Here is a 26808-nt window from a genome sequence, read left to right as displayed (position 1 = left end):
ACTGCGTTGATATTTGGTACCGGTATTCAGACTGGTTCCAAGGTTCTGATTCCGAAAAATGGAGCCAAACAAAGCGGTGGTTATATAGTTTTGGGAAATTTCTAACCCCCCCTTTTTAACTAATTGATTTTAGGGGTCTTTCATATATGTAGTTTTGGAATGTACACCAATCCTGCATTGTGGACTGTTTTATGAGTTGTGGAACAGAAATGAGGTTTTGATGAATGTTAGAAATATGCAGGATGGCTGATTCGAAGTATAAGAGATTTCTATGCTCTTTTGGGCATCAAAAGCAATAAAAAAACATATTTCATACTTTAGATTCTCACTTTTGAGATGACCCTAGGCATTTGTTAAGTAAACATCCTTGAGTCAATATACAGACTTTGACATTCCAGAGATTAAGTATCCACGACCTCACATGTTACAGTCTTTCACTACAATGGTATGGCCCAAACCCATTGTTATCAGTGGTGAGTGTGGACCTGTCTACAGGAAATTGGGGTGAACAGGTTAGACAATGCCGTTACAAGTTGTAGGTTAGTTATCAATGTAGCACGAGCATAGAGTCCTGAGCATCTGTCCATGTGTTCTCACAGGAAATTACAGGGAAAAAAAATTATTTTAGAAGTTTCTCTCCTTTAAATAGAAGTATACTACAATTTAAACCTGTCATGGATGGATTGCTCTCAAATGATCTGAAACACAGTTATTGCCCATTAGCAACAAATCTATAGCAAGATTTATGTAAAGTTCATGAACTTACACAAGGTATTAGACAAAAGATGACCATGACTTTTGCTACTTTTCAACATTTATTTCATTCAGATTTCCTCAGCTTAGTGTATAATTTTGTAATCTTAATTACTGTCAACTTAGCTATACTAACTTATTCTAACCTCATTATTCTTACACTACTGTTATACCTTATAACCACAAAATTTCAAGAGATGCATATATGATTGTCACTTAACAAACAATTTACAAAATATGTCTTCAGCTTTTTTCTCCATATACATATAAATGTCTCTTTTCTCATAATAATGGGCTTAAAATCGCAGTGTGAAAAATAGTCTTTCAGCTATATGTTGCTCATTAACTTCGTGGTCTGTCTAATTCACAGTGAGTGGGGTTGTTGATAAATGCCGATAATACTAGGCGGTCATTATGTCCAAGCGCCATTGGCGGTATTTTTTAACATAATGACCATAGGTCATTATCACAACTGGAAGGTGTGATATAGGGTTAGCTTCAACCGGTGTCGGACAGTGTCCATTTTCTGCAAACGACAAAAAGTCAAAAACCGCTGAACAGACTGCATTGATATTTGGTACAGATATTCAGACTGGTTCCAAGGTTCCGATTCGGAAAAATGAAGCCAAACAGAGCAGCGGTTATATAGTTTGGGGAAATTTCTAACCCCCCTCCCTTTTAACTAATTGTTAGGGGTCTTTCATATATGTAGTTTTGGAATGTACACCAATCCTGCATTGTGGACTATTTAATGAGTTGTGGAACAGAAATGAGGTCTTGATGAATGTTAGAAATATGCAGGATGGCTGATTCAAAGTATCAGAGATTTTCATGCGCTTTTGGTAATAAAATTGATAAAAAACAACATATTTAATGTTTTAGATTTCCTCACATTTGTTATGACCCTTAACATTACAGACTTGATGACATAACTAGCTGCTGGACCGGTTTACTGGCGCATTGATTTAAACACAGTCCCTCCACCAAACGGTCGGGAAACGCTATTGTCAAAACGTGCGAACGAGGGGATTAGCTGGTAGGATGCGCGTTGCGCTGGCGCTCGCTGTTGATGACGTCACACCAGCTGTAGCGTCCCCTCAAAGAGTGGGTACGGTGGTGTCGTCTTCGACGAAGAAACTAGCCTGAATCGGCCGTAAAGTATACAGCTACTTTGAAACGTCAGTATATTCTCGATAAGCAATATTTCTTGATAAGGAAAGTGGGTGATCTTTTTATTCCTAATCGATTTTCAGCGCTAAATCGGCGTTTGATTACGCTATCGCGTGTAGGTCATTTTCATTGAATTGCGTCTTTCATAATGTGTCAGGAGAACATGAATTTTTGTTCGCTCTACACTGCAAAATTATGACGGTCTGTTTCATTCTGATGTCTGTTCTTGTGATTAAAGTATACGTAAAATTAAACTGACGAACCCAGTTTTTGAATAAAGGTTTATAATGAGACGCAAACTGATAGTTTATTGTGTAATGCTTTGCTCCGCAATTTAGAAAATGGCGTCCACTGACGATCTGTGTTCGCGTTGTGTGAAGAGTCGAAATATTCATGGTTTTTCGTTTTGATGACTGGTCAAATAAGTTTGATTGGGACCTATTTATCTGATTGAAAGCAATTTCAACTTATTTTAGCGATTCAATAACTGCAAATCGAAGTATAAGGGAAGGATAGAAAAGTAGATGACCCAAACTCGGCCGAACGCCCTTTTGTTTTTGCGACCCTCGCAGAGTCGATGTTCGATTCTTTGAAATCTTTTCTGATCGCTGTGCCTTGCGTACTACATGGTATTTAACGTAGATTTTCTTGATTTGGTACTTGTATAACACCATTAAAAATAAACTGACGACGCAATTTTTGTGATCAAACGTATCCATTGGCGGGAATTTTACGTGAAAAATATTGTTTTGATTCAACCCCATTGCGATTTTTCTGGCGTGTCATGAAGCCCTATCGAGCCATGTGCTTGATGTGTCACACAGGTCTCCCGGTAGCTGTAAAACAATGCCGCTACGAATAGGAAAATTTACATTTAAGAAATGTCATTTTTGTTTCGATGTCCTATGTCCTCGAAAATCGCTGGCTCCTTGCACTCGTTTTCACGGACGGGGCATGTGAACTTCGTTTTAACTTAAACTGAAAGTTATACAATCAGAACACTGTAGACCTCTTCACTCTGTTCCTCTGAAAAGGTGTTGAAATCGATGTCTTGTCATCATGAGAAATGAAATCATGGTCGTAATGATTACATTGGTGTTGACTGCAAGTGTTGTCCAGTCAAACGCAACCAGCACGTGTAAATACGAAACACAGCCTATGTACGCATGCGCATTGTCCTTTAGTTCATTGCATGTCAGGTAAAAATGGTGTCATCGTTTATGCTAATGTTAGACCAAGTCGCTATAATCTCTTTACGTGAATAAACAGTGTAACGGAAGCGCAACGCGCATCAGGACAATAGAAATACATTGCGTTTCCTGACCGTTTTGTGGAGGGACCGTGATTTAAAGACAAAGATCGTTTTATTTTGTGATAAGGACGTGTGATTTCGTAAAACAAAGTCTATTAGCCTGGAAATGTGATTTTTGCGAATATTGTTTACCCCACTGACAAACAGTGTGGTTTGAAAATGGCTGGAATTCGCTACTTCGGGACTTTGTTTTGTATGTTCATTTGGATAAAAAACGTGTATGGTGTGATCAATCCGTTCAGTGAGAGAACAAAGGACTCTTACAACAGCACACAAATGAACTGCAGACCAACTTTGATAAGCCCCTATCACTTTCCCTCCAATCTTCCAATATCCCTTGGAAAACTCCGAGGTACTTTGGTCAGAAAACATACACTGTGCCTGCTGTGCTATCTCCATTCGATCTCCCTATGCAAGCTTCTGCATGGATCAAACCATTTTGCGCCAGTTTACAGCTATGGCTGTTTGATATTAGTGTATCCATCGAAGCTCATGGCACACTTGTTATATATTACAAAAAAATGGTACACTGGAGGTCCCGAGACAGTATGTATGTGTGTATGTATATATGTATGTATGTACGTAAGTACAGTATGTCCGTCAACATCAAAAACACGCAAACCACTGCACGTTTCAGCTTGGTATTTGGTGTGTGGATGCATCCTGGGCTATAGATGGGATTTTGTTCAAATGAAGTCTGCATTGCCAAAATTATGCAAATGAGCTTACAAAATGTGAAATGGACAAGAATTAATAACTCTACAACCGCTGTTTTGATTGCTTTGAAATTTGTGTGCTAGTACCTTAGGTGAACCGTATACAGTTTTATGAATATTGTGAAGATATCTTTAATTTTGTATTTTTGCTGAATTTTTTGGTGATTTTTTAGCTCCGCTGTCAGAGACGCGGAGCTTATCCGATAGGCTGATTGTCCGTCGTCGTCCGTCCGTCCATTCGTCAACAATGGTCTTCTTCTCTGAAACCGCACATCAGATTTCTTTGAAATTTGGTATGGAGGTTCATAGGAGTGACCTCACTCAAGTTTGTTCAAATTGTGGTGAAATTTGCATAATTGTATTTTTGGGCAATTTTTCCTGTTTTTGGTCAAGAAATCTTCTTCTCTGAAACTTCAAGTCAGATTAATTTGAAACTTGGTATAGAGGTTTCTAGAGGTAACCTCAGTCAAGTTTCTTCAAATTGTGGTGAAATTTGCATAATTGTATTTTTGGGGCAATTTTTCCTGTTTTTGGTAAAAAAATCATCTTCTCTGAAACCGCTCGTCCGATTGCTTTGAAATTTGATGTGCAGTTTACTTAGGGTAACTATAGTCAGATTTGTTCAAATCATGGTGAAATTTGCATATTTGTATTTTCAAGGCAATTTTTGTCGTTTTTGGTAAAAAAGTCTTTAAAAATCTTCTTTAAAACTACCAGTCAGATAGCTTTGATATTTGGTACATAGGTCTCTAGGGATGATCTATTTCAGATTTGTTCAAATTGTGCAGAAATATGCAAATTTGCATTTTTAAGGCAATTTTTGCCATTTTTGGTCAAAAAATGTATTTCTCAAAAAGTACTGGTCTGATAGCTTTGAAATTTGTTATACAGGTTTGTATAGATGAACTAAGTAATATATATTGAATTTCTGATGAAATGTGTAATTTTGTGTTTTTGGGGCAATTTTTGCCATTTTTGGTCAAAAAATATGTATTTCCAAAACTACTCATCTGATAGCTTTGCAATTTGGTATACAGGTTCCTACAGATGAACTAAATGATATTTATTGAAATAATGATGAAATCTGCAATTTTGTTATTTTTGGGTAATTTTTTCCATTTTTGGTCGAAAAATGTGTTTCTCAAAAAGTACTGGTCTGATAGCTTTGAAATTCGATATGCAGGTTCCTAAGATTAACTAAATTTGACATTTTGACATTATGATGAAATCTGCAATTTTGTATTTTTGGGGCAATTTTTGCCATTTCTGTTAAAAAAATTTGTTTCTCAAAAACTGCAAGTGGATAGCTTTGATATTTGGTATACAGGTTCAACGGGATTATTGTAATATGTGATATACTGAAATTATGGTGAAATCTGCAATTTTTAGCTACTATAGACTATAGTCTATAGAAGCTATTGGGATGGGTATCCGTCCGGCGTCCGGCGTCAGTCTGTATGTATGTATGTATGTATGTATGTCCGTTTGTGAGGCGTCCGTCCACTCAAATATCTTGAGAACCGCAGTACTTACTGATTTGATATTTGTTGTGTAGATGAAAAATATGATTTTGAGAAACTGTTTTTTTTTAATTTTTTGATATTGTTGATAATAGGCAAATTAATGCCAAAAAAGGTGTTTTTGGTAAAAAATCATCTTCTTCATAACCGCTGGTCAGACAGCTTTGTTATTTGGTATACAGGTCCCTAGGGATAACCCAACTTAGATTTGTTCAAATTGTGATGAAATATGCAAAGGTGTATTTTTAAGGAATTTTTTTGTCATTTTTGGTCAAAGTTGACTTACATTGTATGTAATTCTTGTACTGTATAAACCCTATCAATTCACCCAGAAAAAAATAATTAATATGATTTTAAATAATTGAATTAATTAGGAAATCATCAAAGCCAAAATAATTTTAGTGTGGAATTATCAGAAAGTTCAACTTTTTTGACAGTTCATAGTGAAATGCTTACCATCTTGGAGGATTAAAACATGTAAAGGCAACTTTCCTGAATCCCAACTTTGATATACATGTATTCTGAACCGTCATTTATTGTGCCCTGTATGTTATCTAAAAGAAATTGCTCATAATAGTTTGTCATGATAGGGTGGTCAAATAAATAGAGATAGAGGAAGTTCTAATTTCCATTTATGGTTGACTTGGTAAGGATAAAATAACATTATTTTTTGAGGAAAAAAATAGAGTGGTCAATTAAAAGAGTGGTCAAAGTGATAGGGTTTTTATGGTAAAGCTGGACTGTAAGATTCCACATGTGCTATTTATAGCAATTCTGCAATCTGTGTAAACAGTGCAATGAAAGTGTTACATGATTGCTTATAATGCTTTTGATGACCTTGAACTTCTAAAGTTTCAAACATTTTTCTCTTCAGTGTGCTTTCTCTGAGTACGTACAATCTCAACTTATTCAACAGAACTTACTTACAATATTAATTTGAAAGTTAAAATGTGCTTGGTTAATAGGATGAAAATACTGATATTAAAAAATAACCAGCTCAAATTCTTTATAACCTAACAGATATGCTGTTTTTTTATGACGTAAATCTTGATTTAAGGAAGTCTTGTTTACTTTAATTAGAATGTAATTAACTCTCCTTTATTAGCTACTATAGACTAATATAGTCTATAGAAGCTACTGGGATGGGTATCCGTCAGGCGTCCACCGTCAGTCTGTATGCATGTATGTATGCATGTCCGTTTGTGAGGCGTCCTTCCACTCAAATATCTTGAGAACTGCAGTACTTACTGATTTGATATTTGTTGTGTGGATAAAATATGATTTTGATAAACTATTTTTATTAATTTTTTGATATTGTTGAAAATATGCAAATTAGCGCCAAAAAGGCATTTTTGGTAAAAAATCTTCTTCTTCATAACCACTGGTCAGACAGCTTTGGGATAACCCAACTTAGATTTGTTAAAATTGTGATGAAATATGCAAATCTGTATTTTCACGGAATTTTTTTCCATTTTTGGTCAGGCCATCCTGAAATGAGCTATTAAAGATATCCACCTTCTTCATCAATACATGTGTCACAAAAGGTTATTCTCTACATAACACAGCAGAGCTCTGTCAACTGTTGAGTCGCTTGTTTTTTCAAAACCACTGGTCAGACAGCTTTAATATTTGGTTTACAAGTCCCTAGGATGACCTTAGTGAGATAATTTCATACAGTCAGGAAATACTTAATTTTGTATCCATGTCTATAGTAGCTTCAGGGACTTTGGACCTCTGTTTATTTTTGGAGACAATTATTGCCATTTTTGGTCAGAAAATTTTATTCTCTAAAAACTACTCGTCAGATAGCTTTAGTGGACGTGTTCTTTGGAATGATCCGATGTAAAAATTCAAATTATGATGAAATCTTCAATTGTATATTTTTGCAGCTATTTTAGCCTCTTTTTTCTGGCCATTGAAATGAGCTATCAAAGATTTCCACCTTCTTCACCAACATGCGTCAAAAATAGTTATTCTCTACATAAACACAGCGGAGCTATATTGGCCGCAAGGTCGCTTGTCTCATTTTCAGTAAAAATTCTTCTCTGAAACTGCTAGCCCAATCGCTTTCAAATTTGGGTTGGATCTTTGCGCAGATGTTACTCTTCTAATTTGTTGAAATTATGACAAAATTTGGAAAATTACTATTTTGGAGCAATTTTGTCATTTTTGGTCAAACAGTATTTTCTTTTTAAAACCCCTGGACAGGCAGCTTTTATATTTGGTACACAGATGTACAGAGATGACAATAGTTAAATATGTGGAAATTGTCCTGAAATATACTAATTTGTATTTTTAAGACAATATTGTCATTTTTGGTCAAGAAAACTTGTTCTCAAAATAACTTGTTTGATAGCTTTGTAATTTGGTATAAAGTCCCGAGGGATGTTATTAGATAAATTTTCTAATCAAAGTGATGGGAACCCCCATATTTGTATAGTTCAGGTAATTTTCTCAGTTTGTGACCTTAAATGACCTACACCAACCCAGGATATATTATGAGACAGTTTCGAAGGCTGTGAACATAATGTATCAATTTGTAGGAAAATTTGATTGAGAAAACAAAGCTGAGGTAAATTTTTCATTGCGGACTAATTCTTGCAACTACTCTATGTAAGACATACAAGAACTGATGAGAAATTTGGATCCAGGATAATTCCAGATGTTGTAATCACCGCTCACAGTGGAAGGCATTTCACTATCTGTAACTAACCTAAGTGCTGTTTACATTAGAATGATAACACTCATCCATTGTAATTAAAAACTCCCCAAGGTTGCATATATATTTCCTGTCATCTGGCGTTATGTAATACCAAGGGATGGAACATTTGATATTCAGGAGGGGGTAGGGTCTAGAAGATTGATGAGGTAGCATTACTTTTTTACCAGATCCCTTGTACATTTTTTTACCACTCCCACCTTTTCTTTTTATCAAGCCTTCTCTGTCTATTTTTTGTTGTTGACATTTGCTTATGCGTTTAGGATCTGCTTGTCCCATTGCTATAGAAGTCGATATGCATGTTTCCAAAGATGACCTCGAGTAACCTACCTTTCAGACCTTATTTGCTTTTGTCATTCTTGTTTTTCCTGGTTTAAATATTTCTTGAATAGACCAATTCAAACTGAATGTGAGCACACTGTCCTTGACGGTATTTTTTACAAATTACTACCTGCTTGATTTTTTAATACTGTTCAGTGTTTATATATTGAATAAAATTTGTTTACAGTTAAAATCCATACTTGTCCCATGTCACTTTTTCCCCAGCTGTCAGCTACAAATACCAGGTGGCTATTCTTTAACATTTGAAGTGCAGGCAAAATCAACAACTTTTCCTCTGTATGTCAGTATGTTAGCTAACCCATTCAAACTCCCATATGGGCAAGAGTATATGTGCCAGTGAAAACTCTTCTTATAGGTTTGAGATTGCCTGTGTTTGAGTTGGTCTGTATGTATATGATATGATTGTGTGGGTGTGTGTACATGTACTGACAAACTCCAATCCCGCAGCACTCACCCATTCAGTATTTCATGTACAGGTGTACCCAGAGATAGAGTAGTTTCACAATGTGCCAGTTGTGATCAAGTGCCATTGGTGCTATTTTTAAATATTTAATCATCATCATCATCATCATCAATATCGCTGTATTGAATTTTGCAGCGCATGTGTATAGCATGGAGGTAGCTTACCTCCATGTGTACAGTGAGGCTGTATTGAATTTTGCAGCGTATTATTTGTCCTCTTCTGCAAATACTACCAACTACAACAACAACAACAATAACAACAACAGCAATAACTTTACTGAGTCCAAATATATTTTTTATTTTTCTTCATTTTTAAATGTTTAATCATCATCATCATTTGAGCTCGAGGATCCTGTGCTTATACCTTATAATTTCTGTGTTCGCAGCATCCTGATCCTGACATGCACAGGAGTCAATGTATACTGATGTGGATATATTGATGTTGGCAATTTTTTAAAGCAATGTTGATTTGCACAGTTGAAATTGAATGTTGACATCGGTCCAAATTATGACAAATCTATTGCTTAATTGATAATGTCCTATGTTTGTAATGCTGGGTTTTCTGGTAGTGTTCAAGGTCATGTCAAAATTGACTGGAATAGCATCAAATATACATAAATTTTGATCAAATGATGCCATAGTTACATTGATTCCATTTCATGTACTGGTATTTTATAGCTGCATGTACACTCATTAGCCACAGCTTCAGTGGTGTCCGGCATATTGGCATGAATAATTTTCAAAGATTATAAGAAAAATAATACAGACAACTTAGATGTAAGTTACACACTTGTACATTTGAAAGTGTATGAAAAACATATTTCATAAAGAATGTTAATGTGAAAAAAATGTTTCATAAAGAATTGTCAGTCATACAACTAGCCATTTAACTTTGAATGTTGGTTGTGGTCATGTGGAACACAGTGACTACCGGTATGTCAGTGAGGAAGAGATTGAATTGATTTGCTTTCTTAAACCACATATGAACTGAAAATGCTCACGTTTCATTTTATATTGCATTATATGTAAATTTGAACCTCTGCCACATGTTTGCAACTTCATTGAAAGTAATATGATCAGTATAATGAACACTATTCACCGCCGATTAATTCTAAAAATTCATGAAGGATACAAATATGTAATTAGCTGAAATAAAAATATTAAAGTTCTTTAAATTCTGTCATTGTATCACCACTTTATATAGCAAGTGTAATTACCTTTGGCCAAGTCCTTGAAGCCATATATGCCAAACTGTGAAAGCTCATTAGATATGCAAATTATAAATTAGCTGACATGAAAATGTGAAGTGACTTTCAATATTGTTTTAACCTGGTATAATCATCAATGTACATAGCATGTTTTGCCAACTTTGATCAAGTAAATCCCAGTATATATCCATAATTAGAAAAGATCATTGAATATGCAAATTGGGAATTGGCTGAAGAAAAAATGCGTAATGACTTTCAATAATGTTGTATCATAGTATCTTTAATGTATATAGCAAGGTTCATCAACTTTGGTCCGGTCAATTCAGATATGTATCCCTAATTAGCAAAGTTCATAAAATATGTAAATAAGAAATTGGCTGAAGTAAAAATGCTTAATGACTTTCAATAATGTTGTATCATTGTATCTACAATATATGTAGCTAGTTTTGTCAACTTTGGTCAAGTCAATTCAGATATATATCCCCAATTAGCAAAGTTCATTAAATATGCAAATTACGAATTGGCTGAAGAGAAAATGCTCAATGACCTTCAAAAATATTGTATTATCGTGTCATTAATGTACATAGCAAGTTTCATCAATTTTGATCAGGTCAGTTCAGATATATATCCCTAATTATGAAAATTCATTTAATACGTAAATTAGGAATTGGCTGAAGTAAAAATGTCTTTTGACTTTCAATAATGTTATATGAAAGTATCTTTGATGTATAGCAAGTTTCAACAACTACAATCAAGTTAATTCAGAGATATATCCCTAATTAGGAAAGTTCATTAAATATGCAAATTTGGAATTGGCTGCAGTAAAAATGCTTAATGACTTTCAAGAATGTTGTATCATAGTAGCTTCAATACATGTAGCAAGTTTCATCAACTTTAGTCCAGTCAATTCAAATATATATCCTTATTAGCAAAGTTCATTAAATATGCAAATTATAGTATCTTTCATGTCACCCCTTAATGGTCCCCACTACGATATTTTGGTGTGATCAACATTTGTAGCAAAATTTCATCAAATTGTGTGCAGTCGTTTTTTGTCACAGCGATGTCTGTCTGTCTGTCTGTCTGTCTGTCTGTTGGTCCGATATCTCAAAAACGGCTCATCAGATCAGAATCAAATCTGGTACATACATTCAGTTAGCTAATGGCAAGAACTAATTAGTTTTTGGTGGGTGTGGCTTGCATACTTTTTGCTCATTTGCATAATTAATGATTTTAGAAAAAACGGATATACATTAAAAACGACTACACACAATTTGATGAGATTTGCTAAAAATGTTGATCACACCAAGATATATCAGTTGTGGGAACCATTAAGGGGTTACATGAAAGGTAGTTGCTAATTTGCATATTTAATGAACTTTCCTAATTAGGGATATACAGTGGAATTTGATTGAGTGTCCAGTTTGCCTTGCAGAGCTCGACGAGTCTACATGTTGCTTATCATTAGAAAAGTAAACATTTGCAACAAATTGAGTCTTAGTCTTTGGTTGGTGTTAGATTACAGGGCACGGCAAACGTTTCCCATACACTGTCTCGTCATGATCACTGCAGTCGTTTCAGCATGTCACTCACAACAAGCATAACACTGCACCACATGCACATCACCAGTTTTCTTTTAGGTGTTTACTTTTAAATTGGGAACTTTATGAAGAAACAAGTAAATTCTTTTTTAAAAAAAACTTTTCTCCTCCTCTCGATATCAGCAATCACAACAACAGTTCCTTCAGCATGCAGTCTGTAGCATTGCCAGTGCAGTCTACTCTATCAACAAGTTTGACACGATACAACACTGAATATTGTCAACCAGAAAATGCTAAACACTCCTGCATGAATCTTTAATCCCTCTTTCTCTTTTGTCTGAGCTACATGAAACTTTCTCAATTGACACTTCTCTGAGCTACAAAATAGACTTGAAGTAAAGTGTTGATTTTGCACATGCAAGTGCAATTTAATCAACACAGTACATTTTGTGCCATTGAATAACATACCCAGTGTTATTCACTGTATTTTGGCACGTAATTTCCCGGACGGCATCATACACGGCAACGGGTTAGCATGGAGGGGACGGTGATATCTCTCTGCCTTCAAAATATTCTTTACCTTGCTGAAGAAATACAATGTTCTACTATAATAAAACGCCCAGAGTCACTCCGGTTGATGTTGAGGACCTTCCTCGAGATATAGGTCCGACACTCGAAAAATATGCCAGTGAGTTCTGAGTTGTATTTCCCAAATCAAAGTACACAAAAAGTTGAAAGAAAACTTTGATGATGTGCTATAGCTATAGTGCGATGTCAAGCTTGTTGTGCATGAGTGGCATGCTGAAACGAATGTCATGATTGTAGACTAGACAGTGTATGGGAAACGTTCACCGCGCGCTGTATAATCTAACATCAAAGACTCAATTTGTTGCAAATGTTTACTTTTCTAATGATAAGCAACATGTAGACTTGTCGAGCTCTGCAAGGCAAAACGGACACTCGATCAAATTCCACTGTATGTCTGATTTGACTCGATCAAAATCTACCAAACTTGGTATGTATATTAAAGATACTCTGATTAAAATTATTGAAAGTTTGAACTGCAGCCAAAATTTGATCCAGAAAACAAAGCTGAGGGTAATTTTTTTCATTGTGGACCAATTTTTTCAACTTTTCCATGTAAGACACAGAACTGATAAGAAATTTAGATCCAGGATAATTCCAGATGTCATAATCACCCCCACAGTGGAAGTCATTTTACTATCTGTAACTAATTCAAGTGCTGTTTACACTCAAATGGTGGCACTGATAGCATTTATTAAAAAATCCCCCAGGTTGTAAATAGTTCACATATTTTAACATTTCCTGCCATCTGGCCATTGTAGCTCTTTATATAAACATGGTCAATACTAAGGGGTGGAACATTTGATATGGGGGATCGAGAAGATTGACGAGGTAGAATTATTTTTTTTACATGACCCTTTGTACATTATTTTTTCCCCTCTCTCCCACCTTTTCTTTATGTCAAGCCTTCTCAGGCTGATTATTTTAGGACATTTGCTCATAAATGTATGTAGAATCTACTTGTCCCATTGCTACAGAAGTTGACATGCATGTTCCTAAAGTTGACTTCCAGTACCTAAGTTGCAGACCTTAATTGCTTTTGTCATTCCTGTTTTTCTGGTTTAAATATTTTTTGAATGGACCAATTTAAACCGAATGTAAGCACACTGTCCTTGACGGTATTTTTAGCTGTTTTTATATCATTTAAACACTTGTGTTCAGCGCACTGAGACATCTGTTGAGTGTGTTTTTTAAGAATTAAATATTATTATTATTATTATTACTTCTAGTACACCTGTAAAATTTACAAACAGGAGAGTATGTAGAGAATTAATTCTTGTATTTAATGTTGTGTGTCTCTTTGACTAGACTTCCTCATTCTGATACAACAAGAAGAAGCAGTAAAGTGAAAGAAACAGAACCAATTCACATCTTGTCCAGCCAGTTCAGTTGCAGTGTATCACCTGTAAGTATAGACTGACCAGTATTGTGCCCAGTAATGGCTTCATAAACCAAGTATGCTGGTCACCTCATTTATGCATTCCGTTGTTGACTACAAATTGCTTTCTACTTTAAAAAAGTTACACCTGAATTTGTTCAGCAGCAACAATATCAGTCAGTAACATGATACAACCCATCAGATTAAACTTTTGCACATCAAATGACCAAGTACTTGAACCGGTGGAATGTGAAATTAAATTTCTTGTGCTACTGTAATCTTATATGGGATCTGTCTCTTTTAACCTTTTCTGTCAAAAATAGATTGCTTATGTTTTTGTATTCTTTTTTTTATCAACACAACTGGTGTATGTCATGGTGGTATTTACTTTGAATCAACATTTCATGTTCAGGTGTCTTAATATATTTTGATCTCAGGTATCATTTGACTCCATGCTGAATTTGCTAGAATGGAGTTGGGCTACATTCAACAAATGTCTGATAGATATGCAGAGTTTGAAAGGGATCAACCTTGCTGCTGCTTTGCTTGATCTACAACGTCTGGTTTACATCAGTGCAGCATGTCTCAGACTCCTCAAGACGTACATTTGCAAAGTTTACCCCAATACAGGTAAGATATCAAAATGAGTTATTTGTTAAGCAGGGGTAATTACCAGCAGATTGCATTGGAAAGTGTATTATCCAAAATTTTGGAGTGTGATCCGCTAAATTGTTGCCAAACACAACTTGTAACCTCAGAGAAGAGAAGAGAAGCACAGTACTGATATATGTGTTTTTAGTCCCCACAGACACCGTCCGGGGGGACTTATAGGTTTGGTCATGTCCGTGCGTCCGTGCGTGCGTCTGTGCGTGCGTCCGTGCGTACGTTCACGCAGATATCTCAGACATGCCCTGGTCAATTTCTTTCAAACTTTGCACAAGGATAGTACCCTACCCCATACAGATGCACGTCGATTTGTTTCACAATGCGATCAAATTTGGCCGTGGTAGAGGACTTTTTAGTTTTCATCTCCATAGACTCCCATGTATAAGGCAGTCTCCATAGACTCCCATGTATAAGGCAGTCCATAGACTCCCATGTATAAGGCAGTCCATAGACTCCCATGTATAAGGCCAAGAAAAATAAAAATTTAGTTTCTCATCGTATTCATATTGCAAAAAGGATGCAGTGACACAGTTTTTAGTCCCCAAGGATGAAGTCCAGGGGGCTTATAGATTGGGTCATGTCCGTCCATGAGTCCATCCGTTCACGCATATATCTCAGATATTTTGACAAAATGTCACGTGACCTTGGTGACCTTTGACCTCAAATATATATATTTGTCCATAACTCAGTAACCACAAGTGCTACACCCTTCATATATGGTATGATGGGACAGCTTATGACGCCACATATTGTACCTCATTAATTATGTGCATATCAAATTTTGAGCGAGCCAATAGAGCTAGTGGTCTGATTTTTGGTATATAGGGATAACTTAGCAATACAATTTGTTTGACACAATATCATGTGACCGTGGTGACCTTTGACCTCAAATATACATATTTGTCCATAACTCAGTAACCACAAGTGCTACACCCTTCGTATATGGTATGATGGGACAGCTTATGACGCCACATATTGTACCTCATTAATTATGCACATATCTAATTTTGAGCGAGCCAATAGAGCTAGAGGTCTGATTTTTGGTTTTTAGGAATAACTTAGCAATACAATTTTTTTGACAAAATGTCACATGACCTCGGTGACCTTTGACCTCAAATATACATATTTGTCCATTACTCAGTAACCATAAGTGGTACACCCTTCATATATGGTATGAAGGGAGACCTTATGATGCTTCATACTCATTAATTATGCATATATCTAATTCTGAGCAAACCCATAGAGCTGGATGTCTGATTTTTGGTATATAGGGATAACTATAGGATAGAAATTTTTTGACCAACTGTCATGTGACCTCGACCTTTGACCTGAAATATACGTTTATGTCGATAAATATGTAACCACAAGTGTTATGTCCTTTATATTTAGTAGGGTTGGAGACCTTATGACAACACACGCTTTACCTCATTAATTATGCACACATCTAATTCTGGGCAAGGGAATAGAGCTAGAGGTGTGATTTTTGGCATATAGGGATTAATTAGCAATACAATTTTTTTTTCAAAATATCACGTGACCTTATGACCTTTGACCTTGATTATACATATATATGCATAACTCAGTAACCACAAGTTCTATACCCTCCAATTCTGATAGGATATTAGACCTTAAGATGTCACATCTTGTACCTCATTATTATGCGCATATGTATTTCTTGGCTGGCCAATACAGCTAGAGGTCTGATCTTTTTTCTGGATTTAGAACCATAACTTAGACATGCCTCATGTGTTTCAAATTGGGAACAACGACATAGACCTATGTGCCCATAGATCTGAACATATACACTCCAGTGATACTTCTTAATGACCACATTTTCCTGCCCCATCAAGACTAATAGTCCTATTACAAGTGGGGACTATGTCATTGTCAATGACTTGTTCTTTTAATGAAACAATAAGATATTATTGGAAAAATGGCAGTTTGGTTTATGTATGCATCCTTTATACTGAAAAAGTATTCAATAAGGTCAATCATTTTACTTTGTTGAAGATATTGAGAGACACGTTCCTCTTTATATTGTTTGTATTCTAAAATATTGGTCTTGTTCCCAGGTGTTTTTGGTTCGCTTTGGAAAAGCAACTTTGTTGGCTATGGTGTCGAATGGAATGTGACGACTCAATATGTCACCCATACTTTTTAGCTCCGCTGTTAGCAACGTGGATCTTATCAAATAGGTTGATTTTTCGTCGTTGTCTGTTGTCGTCTGTCGTCTGTCGTCCGTCATCCAACAACAGTTGCCTTCTCCTCTAAAACAGCAAGTCCGATTGCTTTGAAATTTTATATGCAGTTCATTTAGGGTAACCTCACTTAAGTTTGTTCAAATCGTTGTGAAATTTGCATATTTGTATTTTTGGGGCATTTTTTACAGTTTTTGGTAAAAAAATCTATGAAACTGCTCGTCCAATTGCTTTGAAATTTGATATGCAGTTTACTTAGGGTGACCTCAGTTAGATTTGTTCAAATCGTGGTGAAATTTGCATATTTGTAATTTTAAGGCAATTTTTGTCGTTTTTGGTAAAAAAATCTTTAAAAGTCTTCTTCTTCTAAACTATCTTTCAGATAGCTTTGATATTTGGTTCATAGGTCCCTAGGGATGATCTATTTCAGATTTGTTTAAATTGTGCAGAAATATGAAAATTTGCATTTTTAAGGCAATTTTTGCCGTTTTTGGTCAAAAAATGTATTTCTCAAAAATTACTGGTCTGATAGCTTTGAAATTAATTGGTATACAGGTTTCTATAGATGAAGTAAGTAATGTATATTGAATTTCTGACGAAATCTATAATTTTGTATTTTTGAGGCGATTTTTGCCATTTTTGGTAAAAAATGTGTATTTCCGAAACTACTCATCCAATAGCTTTGAAATTTAGTATACAGGTTCCTACAGATGAACCAAATAATGTTAATTGAAATTATGATTAAATCTGCAATTTTGTATTTTCAGGGCAATTTTGCCATTTTTGGTCAAAAAATGTTTTTCTCAAAAAGTACTGGTCTAATAGCTTTGAAATTTGGTATACAGGTTTCTACAGATGAAGTAAGTAATATATATTAAATATTAATGAAATTCGGTACACTGGTTTCTACAGATAATCTAAATGATATTTATTGGAATTATGATGGAATCTGCAATTTTTAGGGACAATTTTTGCCATTTTTGGTCAGAAAATTTCATTCTCAAAAAACTACTGGTCAGATATCTTTGGTTGACATGTTCTCAGGGATGATCCAGTGTGATATATTCAAATTATGATGAAATCTTCAATTGTATATTTTTGCAGCTATTTTAGCCATTTTTTTCTGGCCATTGAAATGAGCTATCAAAGATTTCCACCCTCTTCATCAACATGTGTCAAAAATAGTTATTCTCTACATAAACACAGAGGAGCTATATCGGCCGTTAGGTTGCTTGTTAATATATATGTTGACGACCTAAACAAGGTCTTGTCTGCCTGTGGGATTGGTTTTGAAATAGGTGGCACTATGTTGAACAATTTATTATATGCAGATGATGTGTGTTTGGTGGCACCTTGTATCAAAGGCTTGAGGAAACTTCTCAATCCCTGATTCTCGCATTTGTGAATGTGTCAACGGCCCATTAACAGTTTTGTCATTCTTTTGTTTTCCATTGAATATTTTATCTAGGAAATAATATTTATATGAGATAAATCTGATAATTGAGTGGGGGCTTTAACATTTGCCAGCACTTTGCTGAGGAGAATGATATTGTTTATTATGTCATGAAAACAAAATGTATGCCTTTCAAATCTTGAAAAAGTCATAGGCTTATTCAATCAGATACTTTTAGAGGTCATACAATAGACTTTGTTTCAATTTGTGTATCTTGGTAATGTTTTTACACCTGATCTGAAAGATGATAATGATATCACCTCCCAATTAGGGGCGTTATGTTGCAGTGCTAAGGTACTCCTGAGAAAATTTAGAAATTATTTGCATGGCAAATTACAACTTTTTAATACTTTTTGCTAAAATATTTATTGCCAATGGGCTCAATTTGGTGCGATTGTAATCTATTTGCAGCCTGCATGTCTGTCACAATAATACGCTACGCAGGTTGTTAAATTTACCACATTCCAGGATCCAGGATAATTCCAGATGTCATAATCTCGCCCACAGTGGAAGGCATTTCACTATCTGTAACTAAGTAAAGTGCTGTTTACATTCAAATGATAGCACTCATAGCATCATTTAAAAAAATCCACAAAGTTGTAAATATATTTCCTGCCATCTGGCCTTATGTAAACATAATCAACAAAGGGATGGAACATTTGATATTCAGGAGGGGGTAGGGTCTAGAAGATTGATGAGGTAGCATTACTTTTTACCAGATCCCTTGTACATTTTTTTCCCACTTTTTATTTTTTCCCACTCTTCCAACCTTATCTTTTTGTCAAGCCTTCTCTAGCTAATTTTTTTGTTGACATTTGCTTGTGTATGTAGGATCTGCTTGTCCCATTGCTATAAAAGTTGATATGCATGTTCCTAAAGGTGACCTCCAGTACCTAAGTTGCAGACCTTATTTGCTTTTGTCATTCTTGTTTGTCTGGTTTAAATATTTCTTGAATGGAGCAATTCAAACTGAATGTGAGCACACTGTCCTTGACAGTATATTTTAAAGAATTTTTAGTGTTTGCTCTCATATTGTCCTGTATTGTAGTGTGGTTATTTTTTGTCCGTTTTGTAATCTATTAGTCCTATGGAGGGTTTTAACCAATCTGTAATAAAGTGAAGAATAATAATAGTTACGCTAGCAGCTAACTGACTACGCGAGTAACCGGAAGTGTACCCAGCTCAATTCATGGGCTCCGCCATAAGTGATTTTAAAGAAACAAATACGAAACGTTCAAAGTATGATTTTTTCACTCACCATCAATAAAACATATCGATGCCATTGCCCAGTAAATATTAGTTTCCACCTTGTCATTGATGCAAGATATTATTATCATCACGATTAAAAAATAGAAAAAGAGATAAATCTGTCCTCCATATAAACAAGGACTCATGATAAGTATGCTGGGATTGAACTCACATTAAGAAAAGGGCCCTCTGTTGTCAATAACTTGATGCAAATTGCCAGTTTCAGACAGAAAGGTTTTCAGCTCACAAAACTTGACGTTTGGGTAGTATAGTTGCTATGGCAAAGACAATAACGGCATGTCCCTTATTGAACATAGTAGATTGTGATCATGATAAATGCAAAATGTTACGTACATTACACAAATTGCCAGTTATATCTAAATTTTGGACAAATGAAACAGAAAAAGTATACCTGCCCTGGTCTGACAAAGTGAACTGAGCACATCAGCTGCACCACATCATTGAGTGACCAAGTATATTTGGTGTTTGGAAAAAATTCCTCTCGCCTTTCTTTTATGAACAACCATCAGTGATTAAATATACCAGCCTATTAAATTCCCAGAACCCTCATACTTTTATAAACTTGTCAAAGTTTATTTATCATAGTTTCAAGTTACGGGATGGTCTATTGCAGACAAATTGATATTACACATGGATTTTCTGGATTTTCTCAATTCTTTGTATAATGTAACCATTTTCAAGTAGTAAGCCCCACTGTATCTGTCTGTATATTTATTGTCACTTATTGTATAAAAGGCCGGAGGCCTGCAATACTGAATAAAGGATGATGATGATGATATTTGGTGTTTGAATTTATTGTTTACCCAATGCGTTGAGGTCTTACTAATGTATGAAGCAAATAACAATCAATTCTATTTTATTCTTTCTTATACTAATCATGAATCAATAGTATTAGTGACCATGCATGTAAGCATCCATTGTGCATCTTCAAATTTCTTATCTTAGAACCTCTGGCACCACACCAAGGGCTGACCCCTATATAATATCGATAATTACAATACAACATCGCTTTAGGATTTCATATTGATTTTAACAATGTGAACATCATTGCAACCTGTCCATCATGATGCAGCATTAAATCAAACAATATAATTACGTAGTTTACTTGCACTTTTAATAATCATGGTGGAAAGGATGCAAAAGAAATATTACAGCATAGGTTCAACTGACTTCACTTTAAATTTCTAAATTATACCTAAATTTTGCAACATGTACAATCAACCTTACAGTTTGTGTGGAAACCTGACAAACTATGTTGACATTTGTAAGGTGCAATGCGAAAATACAACAAAGAAATAAAAACATCTACATGCAGATTTAGGTGTTCAGGTAATTAGTGAACTTTGACCACTAATCAATTATTTTTCCAGTGCACAATAGGAATTTTCAACAACTGTTGTCTAGAGTTATGCAGATAATTTGTTAAACAAATTCAGTATATGTAAAGCATAAAACTTACGTTTAAGCCAACATTTCCAATAAAATAAATATTACTAGCTGATGCAAGCCACAATGCTAGTTGAAATTGTTCCAGTCAATAACAGGTAGCTCCATGTATGTCTGTAAAAGTGTACCTTCCACTTCTAGCATGATACTAATCATTTTTGAGTAATTTTGCTTTCAATTGTTATGTGCATTTATTTCCTTAAAATATTATGATAAGAGGAAGGGCCGTTCTATGAAAGAGTGAATTTTGTTAACAAATAATATTGTTGCTCAATGTTTGGAGACAAACACCAAGTTTGACATTAAAAATTTGGCGGAGGTTTCTTATTTTGACGCAGATTGTTGCTTTTGTGAACAAAGATGATCACATGACTAATATGCAATTAATGAAACATACAAGAAAAAGTGAAAAATCCCAAACTACTTTCTCTGTGACTTTAACATTTGCTTAATAATATTTCTAACAGTATTTAATCACACTTTTGTTCAAAACCAAAGTCGTTAGAATGACTGATATTCAAATAACGATGTAAAAATAATGTAAAAATGATTAAAAAAAATTACAAACTCAATAGCTATAGGCCCTATAGTTCTGAAATTTGATAGGTTAATTCTTATATTGTGGTTCAAATTTAGTGTGTGCAAACCAAGTTGATAAGATTACTGTTATGCATTGAAGTGAGCAAAATAAATCTTTCAAAAATTATCAACAATTCTACACCCAAAAGGTTTGATTTCTATGTGTTTTATAATTGGTAGAAAGTCAGTAGAGATGTTATATGTGGCATTTAGGTGAATGGTGATTCAATCAAAGTTGGGTAAATGACTGCTATGATACTAAAATGAACAAATGAATCAGAAAAATGGTCAAAAACTGCAGACTGTTATACTTCTAATTCAAACTATTTGAAACATGGTAGAAACATACCTGTTTTGATGCAAATTCGAGATTATTACAATCAAATTGATCTCTCTTTGACTTCACTATTTGCTTTAATGGATGTCCGTGATCTACAAGTCTGTTGAAGAGAGTTGATGGAATGACTGATATGCAAATCAAAACGGATATACAACCTTAACTAATTACTGGACCTGCTGCACCTGCTACCACTGCCAGAATGCTCTAATTGCAAAGCTTTCGAAGTTTAGTAAAAACTTAATATTTGTGGAATATCTCCTGAATATTTGTGTTTTTTCACATTCATGAGAAACTCATTACTGCTGACCGGAGGCTAAGGATTCACACTTCAACTAATCCCCTTTACTAATGATCCAGTATTTTCACAGAGCACGGCAGTAAACTGTCTGAACAGCTCTACTGTACCGGTACAGTTACTGACGGTAATATTTTTTCAGTCGATATCTCAACTATGACCTTGTTTTGTAATTGCCATTTGTAATTGCCAATTGACAAATCTTAGCAAATATTATTTAAGTAATTCAACGCTATTGAGTCATCTACTGATCATAGGGACTTACAACCAAAAGAACAGGAAAAAAACTTACATATTTGACAGGTTTTGGTTGTGCCGATGAAACGAAACTGCATAAACGCGTGCCCTTTGACTTGCACTAGTCACCATTCATCATGTTCACCAAGAATGTGATTTGAAAACCAAAGTGACACAAAAAAATTCGCCAAAAAGCAGTAATGGATTTTCATCATGACAAAGTGGTAAAACAAGAATAAAATACTGGTTTTTTTTCGTTTGTCGACTCTCACTTCTCTCTTGTTGGCATGTTAAAACTGCTTGTTTTTCCACATTATTTGAAGCTAGTGCTTTCTCGGTTTTGATGTCGCATGCATATGCATATGGGCAGTCTCATGAAAATGTTGGCAACTATAAATAGCTAGGAAACGTGACGTACACTGCCATGCCCATTGAAGTGGAACAACCAAAGCATTGTACAGGTCACCAAGGATGACCTTAATCAGATTTGTTCAAATTTTGATGAAATATGCAAATCCGTGTTTTTGAGGCTAATTTTGCTATTTTTTGGCAAAAGTCTTCTTCTCCAATGGCTGGTCAGACAGCTTTTATATTTGGTACACAGGTCCCTAGGGATGACCTTATTAAGATTTGTTCAAATTGTGATGAAGTATGCAAATTTGTATTTTTTAGGTAATTTTTGTCATTTTTGGTCAAAAACTTATTTAACTAAAACCACTTGTCTGACCGCTTTGATATTTGGTGTAGAGGTAGGGTAATCAACATGTGATATTTTCAAATTATGATGAAATCAATAATTTTGTATTTTGGGGCAATTTTTGTGATTTTTGATTAAAAAAATTTGTTGCTCAAAAAATACATGTCTGTTAGCTGTAGTTAGCTTAAATATTATTTTTCAGGTTTCTACAGATGAATGTGATATATTGAAATAGTGTTGATTGCCTGTTTAGGTTTGTTACTAAATAATGCTGCATGTGTGTGACTTCGGACAATGCTGCCTAAAATTTGGATAAATTTGTTGTATGCATGACTGTTGTCACAGCTTGTAGTCCAAGCCATAAATTCATGCGAAGAAGTGTGATTTTTAGTATCTGTTGTAACACTGGCAGGTTTTATTTTCGTCTTTCTTGTGGAAAATGCGGACAAATATTTATTTATGCATATTAATGAGAGAAAAAATGATGTCATTTGCGATCAGCGCTATTAGGCGCTTCAAATAAAATTTTTTGTTCTCTGTCTTCGTGCTGATAGGTTTCCAGAGAAAATTAAGAAAACAAACACAATGAAACACAAATAAAAGTATTATTTTTCTAAAAGAAACCAAATTAAAATTGAGCTTATATTAATACACCTTTGGATTTTGCCTGTGTTTGTTTTTTTCCCTGGCTGCCTTATAGGTTTTTCAAAAATCAAAGGATGGCAAACAAAGAATTTTCTTTAAGTTGCCTTATGATGAAATCTGCAATTTTGTATTTTGAGGCAATTTTTGCCACATTTGGTCAAAAAATTTGTTTCTCCAAAAGTGCATGATACTTGTATGCAGGTTCCTAGAGGTCATCTTATTTATGATGTATTGAAATTATGATGAAATCTGCAATTTTTATTTTGGGGCAATTTTTGCCATTTTTGGTCAAAAATTTGTTTTTCAAAAATACTAATCATCTGGCAGCTTTGGTTAACATGTTTTTAGGGATGATCTTAACATAATACATTCAAATTATGGTGAAATCATTAATAATATTGTGTATTTTTGCAGCTATTTTTTACATTATTTGTCAGGCCATTCTGAGATGAGCTAACAAAGATTTCCACCTTCTTTATCAACATGTGTCACAAATAGTTACTCTCTACATAGCACAGCAGAGCTGTGTCGGCAGTAAGGTCGCTTGTTTTGAATGACCGTGTATTGTTGATTTGTTTGATTCTGTGACTTCTACGCTGAATGTAACATTTTGAATGGGAAGATGTTACATGCAATTTTATAAAATTATCTTTTATGAAATTAATGTCATCTAAGTGTTTGCCATCCTCTCATAACATCATAACTTTGATCTGATTATTTGATAACAAATGTGAGTGCCAAAATCACACTGTTATTGGAATTTTGAGGAACCTGTAATTTAAAAGAGAGGATGGGATGAGGTCAAAGCAAACTTTCAGTTTTATGTGCAAGCATGTGTAGGTTTTTGGAACAGTCGTCTACGAAAGCTTCCAGTGTAGGTGATGTTTGTGGCAAAACCAAGCCACGACTTTTTTGCACTGTAACACTTGTTTATAGTGGTCAGATTCCAACCATTGAGCCATGTCACAATGTAAATCAGTGCCCTCTTTTTGAACACTTCCGAAACTTCTATCCATTAACTTATAATAAGTAACACAGTCCAGCTGGCCAAATCCATACTTGTTCCTTTCACAAATACAAATGTTTGATATGGAAATGCATCTAAACACTGGCATAGACTGCTTCTTGTAAATTTGCACATCATCAAAAGTATGGAAGGTACACAGTCAATAACAGAACCGTTAGTGTTTTCATTTGTTAGATAGCTTAAAAATTGTCTGTTTTGTGGTGGCCAGACCAGAAGATCTGTTACTTGAAGATGCTCTTTGCTGTAGTATTTCAAGCAATGAAGCCTCTTATCTTCATTGTATATGCTGGAAAGTGAAAAGTAAATTTTAATATCACGTTCACTCTTCTCTTTTCCCTGTATACAGCAACAACTCGCAAAACTACCTCTGAGACAGAGACTCTAGCGGAATGTGTTGGCAAGACAAGATTACTACTCTGCAAGATCTTGTCAGAGAAATGTGCAACACCAATAGCAGTGAGAAAAGAATTGATTGGAAGAAAAGAGGAGTTAAATTATCCTGATTTGATGGATGTCATCATGAAAGAATGCCACCATACCTTTGTCAGTTGTTTCCATGCTTTCTATCCAACTAATCAACTCAAATGGATGTGTTTATGTTATTTGCTTAAAGAAATTGCCCCGGTGAGTAATTTTATTATTGAGCCATTAACCCTTTTCCTGCCAAGTCCACATTTCACCACCAGGTCAAGATGGTTAAATTAATGAAACACAACGTATTCCATATGATGTATTTTAACATAATACTGTACATTTGAAGGCTGTTGAAAACATAATACTGTAAAGTTGATTTTTTTTGGACAAAAGATGCTATAACAGACCAAGCCAAGTGGGTGAAAATATCATGTTTTGGCTCAATACCGCTTTTTACTGACTTGGCTGATGGAGAAGTGATACAGTTATTACTGTCTGGCAGGAAAAGGGTTAAAGTACTAATGTATCTGATGTAATGTTTGTTTACTGTAACATGTTTAAAGTGATGTCACTTTGTATTGGTTGTATACATTGTATCTTGATGCCAACTATCATTATCTTAAGTCTGAAATTATTAGCAATCACACAAATTGTTGAGGCAGCAGTGTTGTTTTCAAAGTGTAGACACTCTACAAGGCTTGTTATTATTCTGATTAATGCTTTTCTAGGAGGTCCGATCTTTGGATCTTACAATCAAAATGCAAACTTCTCCAAAATACAGCTTGATGATATTTTACACTATTTGTATTTTTGTGTGTCAATTGTAACTTCTTGTTCTATTCCCCAAGGGGTGAAGTCAACAAAAGTAACCATTTGTACACAACTGAATGTCTGTGTCATTTAATGAAGAAAGTTTCACTGGAAGAAAACTGTCTTTACTTATTCTGTTAGCTCCAGTCAACTGCTGATGAGGCAGTGATATATGGTCTCGTTTCATATGATCACCGTTAATATTTACCGGGGTTTTCCTCAGCATTGATATGTGGAACACATGTGCATATGGTGAATGTGTAGAGCCAAAGTACTTGTAATGAATGGTTGGCTAGTCATAAGGGGTCCGAAGGAAACTCATTAGCTCAGGAAAGACACTTAGCCCCTTGTCTAATGTCATCACAGTCCTGAGCAGCTGGTTCCAGCCAGACCATGAAAGCTGTGTTGCTCTCATCTCTCAGGTTGAGGTCTGGCGCTGCAAGACTATCTACACATGTATAGGCTTAGTTGACAAGTTGAATACCGTGTATCTCAAAATGGTTATGGAGTGGAACAAGAACTAAAAATTAACATTGAATTGGAAATTAAAACTGGAGGAAAAATAATCACAATTAAAGCTACTGGCCTTTTAATTGATTTCTTTGAAAATAAGTGTAGGGACATTACCCTACCATACATGTGTGCATGTGGTCTTTTTTGTCAGAGAATGGAATGTGGCCAGGTTCATTGCAGAAAAGCTACTCTGACCTCACACATCATGTTCACTTTAATCCAGTTACACTGTTAAATGTGGAGGATATCGCGACATTGCACAATTATATGATATCCAATATTTACGGCTACTTGACTATACAATATTGAAGTTAGATCAGTTTGGCAAGATCTGTAAGGCGGTGAAATCTCCCATATATATCAAAATACCTGCGATTTGACAAAATCTAGTATCGTCTAGTATCGAAGTTCAAATCAGTCCTTGGAAGTCAGGTTTAACAAGATCTGTAAGGCGGTGAAATCTCCTATATATATATATATATATATTGGATATTTACCTGCAATTTGACAAAA

The 26808-nt window shown here is 34.9% G+C and overlaps 1 protein-coding gene across 3 annotated transcripts in view; it reads left to right on the top strand.

The window, feature by feature from the left end:
* Positions 1-26808, top strand: part of LOC139130331 (E3 ubiquitin-protein ligase MYCBP2-like) — a 688708-nt gene that overhangs the window by 342967 nt on the left and 318933 nt on the right. For all 3 annotated transcript variants that reach the window (XM_070696083.1, XM_070696082.1, XM_070696081.1), the window contains exons 26-28: positions 13637-13733; positions 14144-14336; positions 24905-25182. In XM_070696083.1, the coding sequence (XP_070552184.1) occupies positions 13637-13733; positions 14144-14336; positions 24905-25182 (568 nt within the window). The remainder of the gene's footprint in view (positions 1-13636; positions 13734-14143; positions 14337-24904; positions 25183-26808) is intronic.

The sequence above is a fragment of the Ptychodera flava genome, chromosome 4 (assembly GCF_041260155.1).
Source record: "Ptychodera flava strain L36383 chromosome 4, AS_Pfla_20210202, whole genome shotgun sequence".
Lineage (NCBI taxonomy): Eukaryota > Metazoa > Hemichordata > Enteropneusta > Ptychoderidae > Ptychodera > Ptychodera flava.
This window is presented reverse-complemented; position numbering and strand designations above follow the sequence as displayed.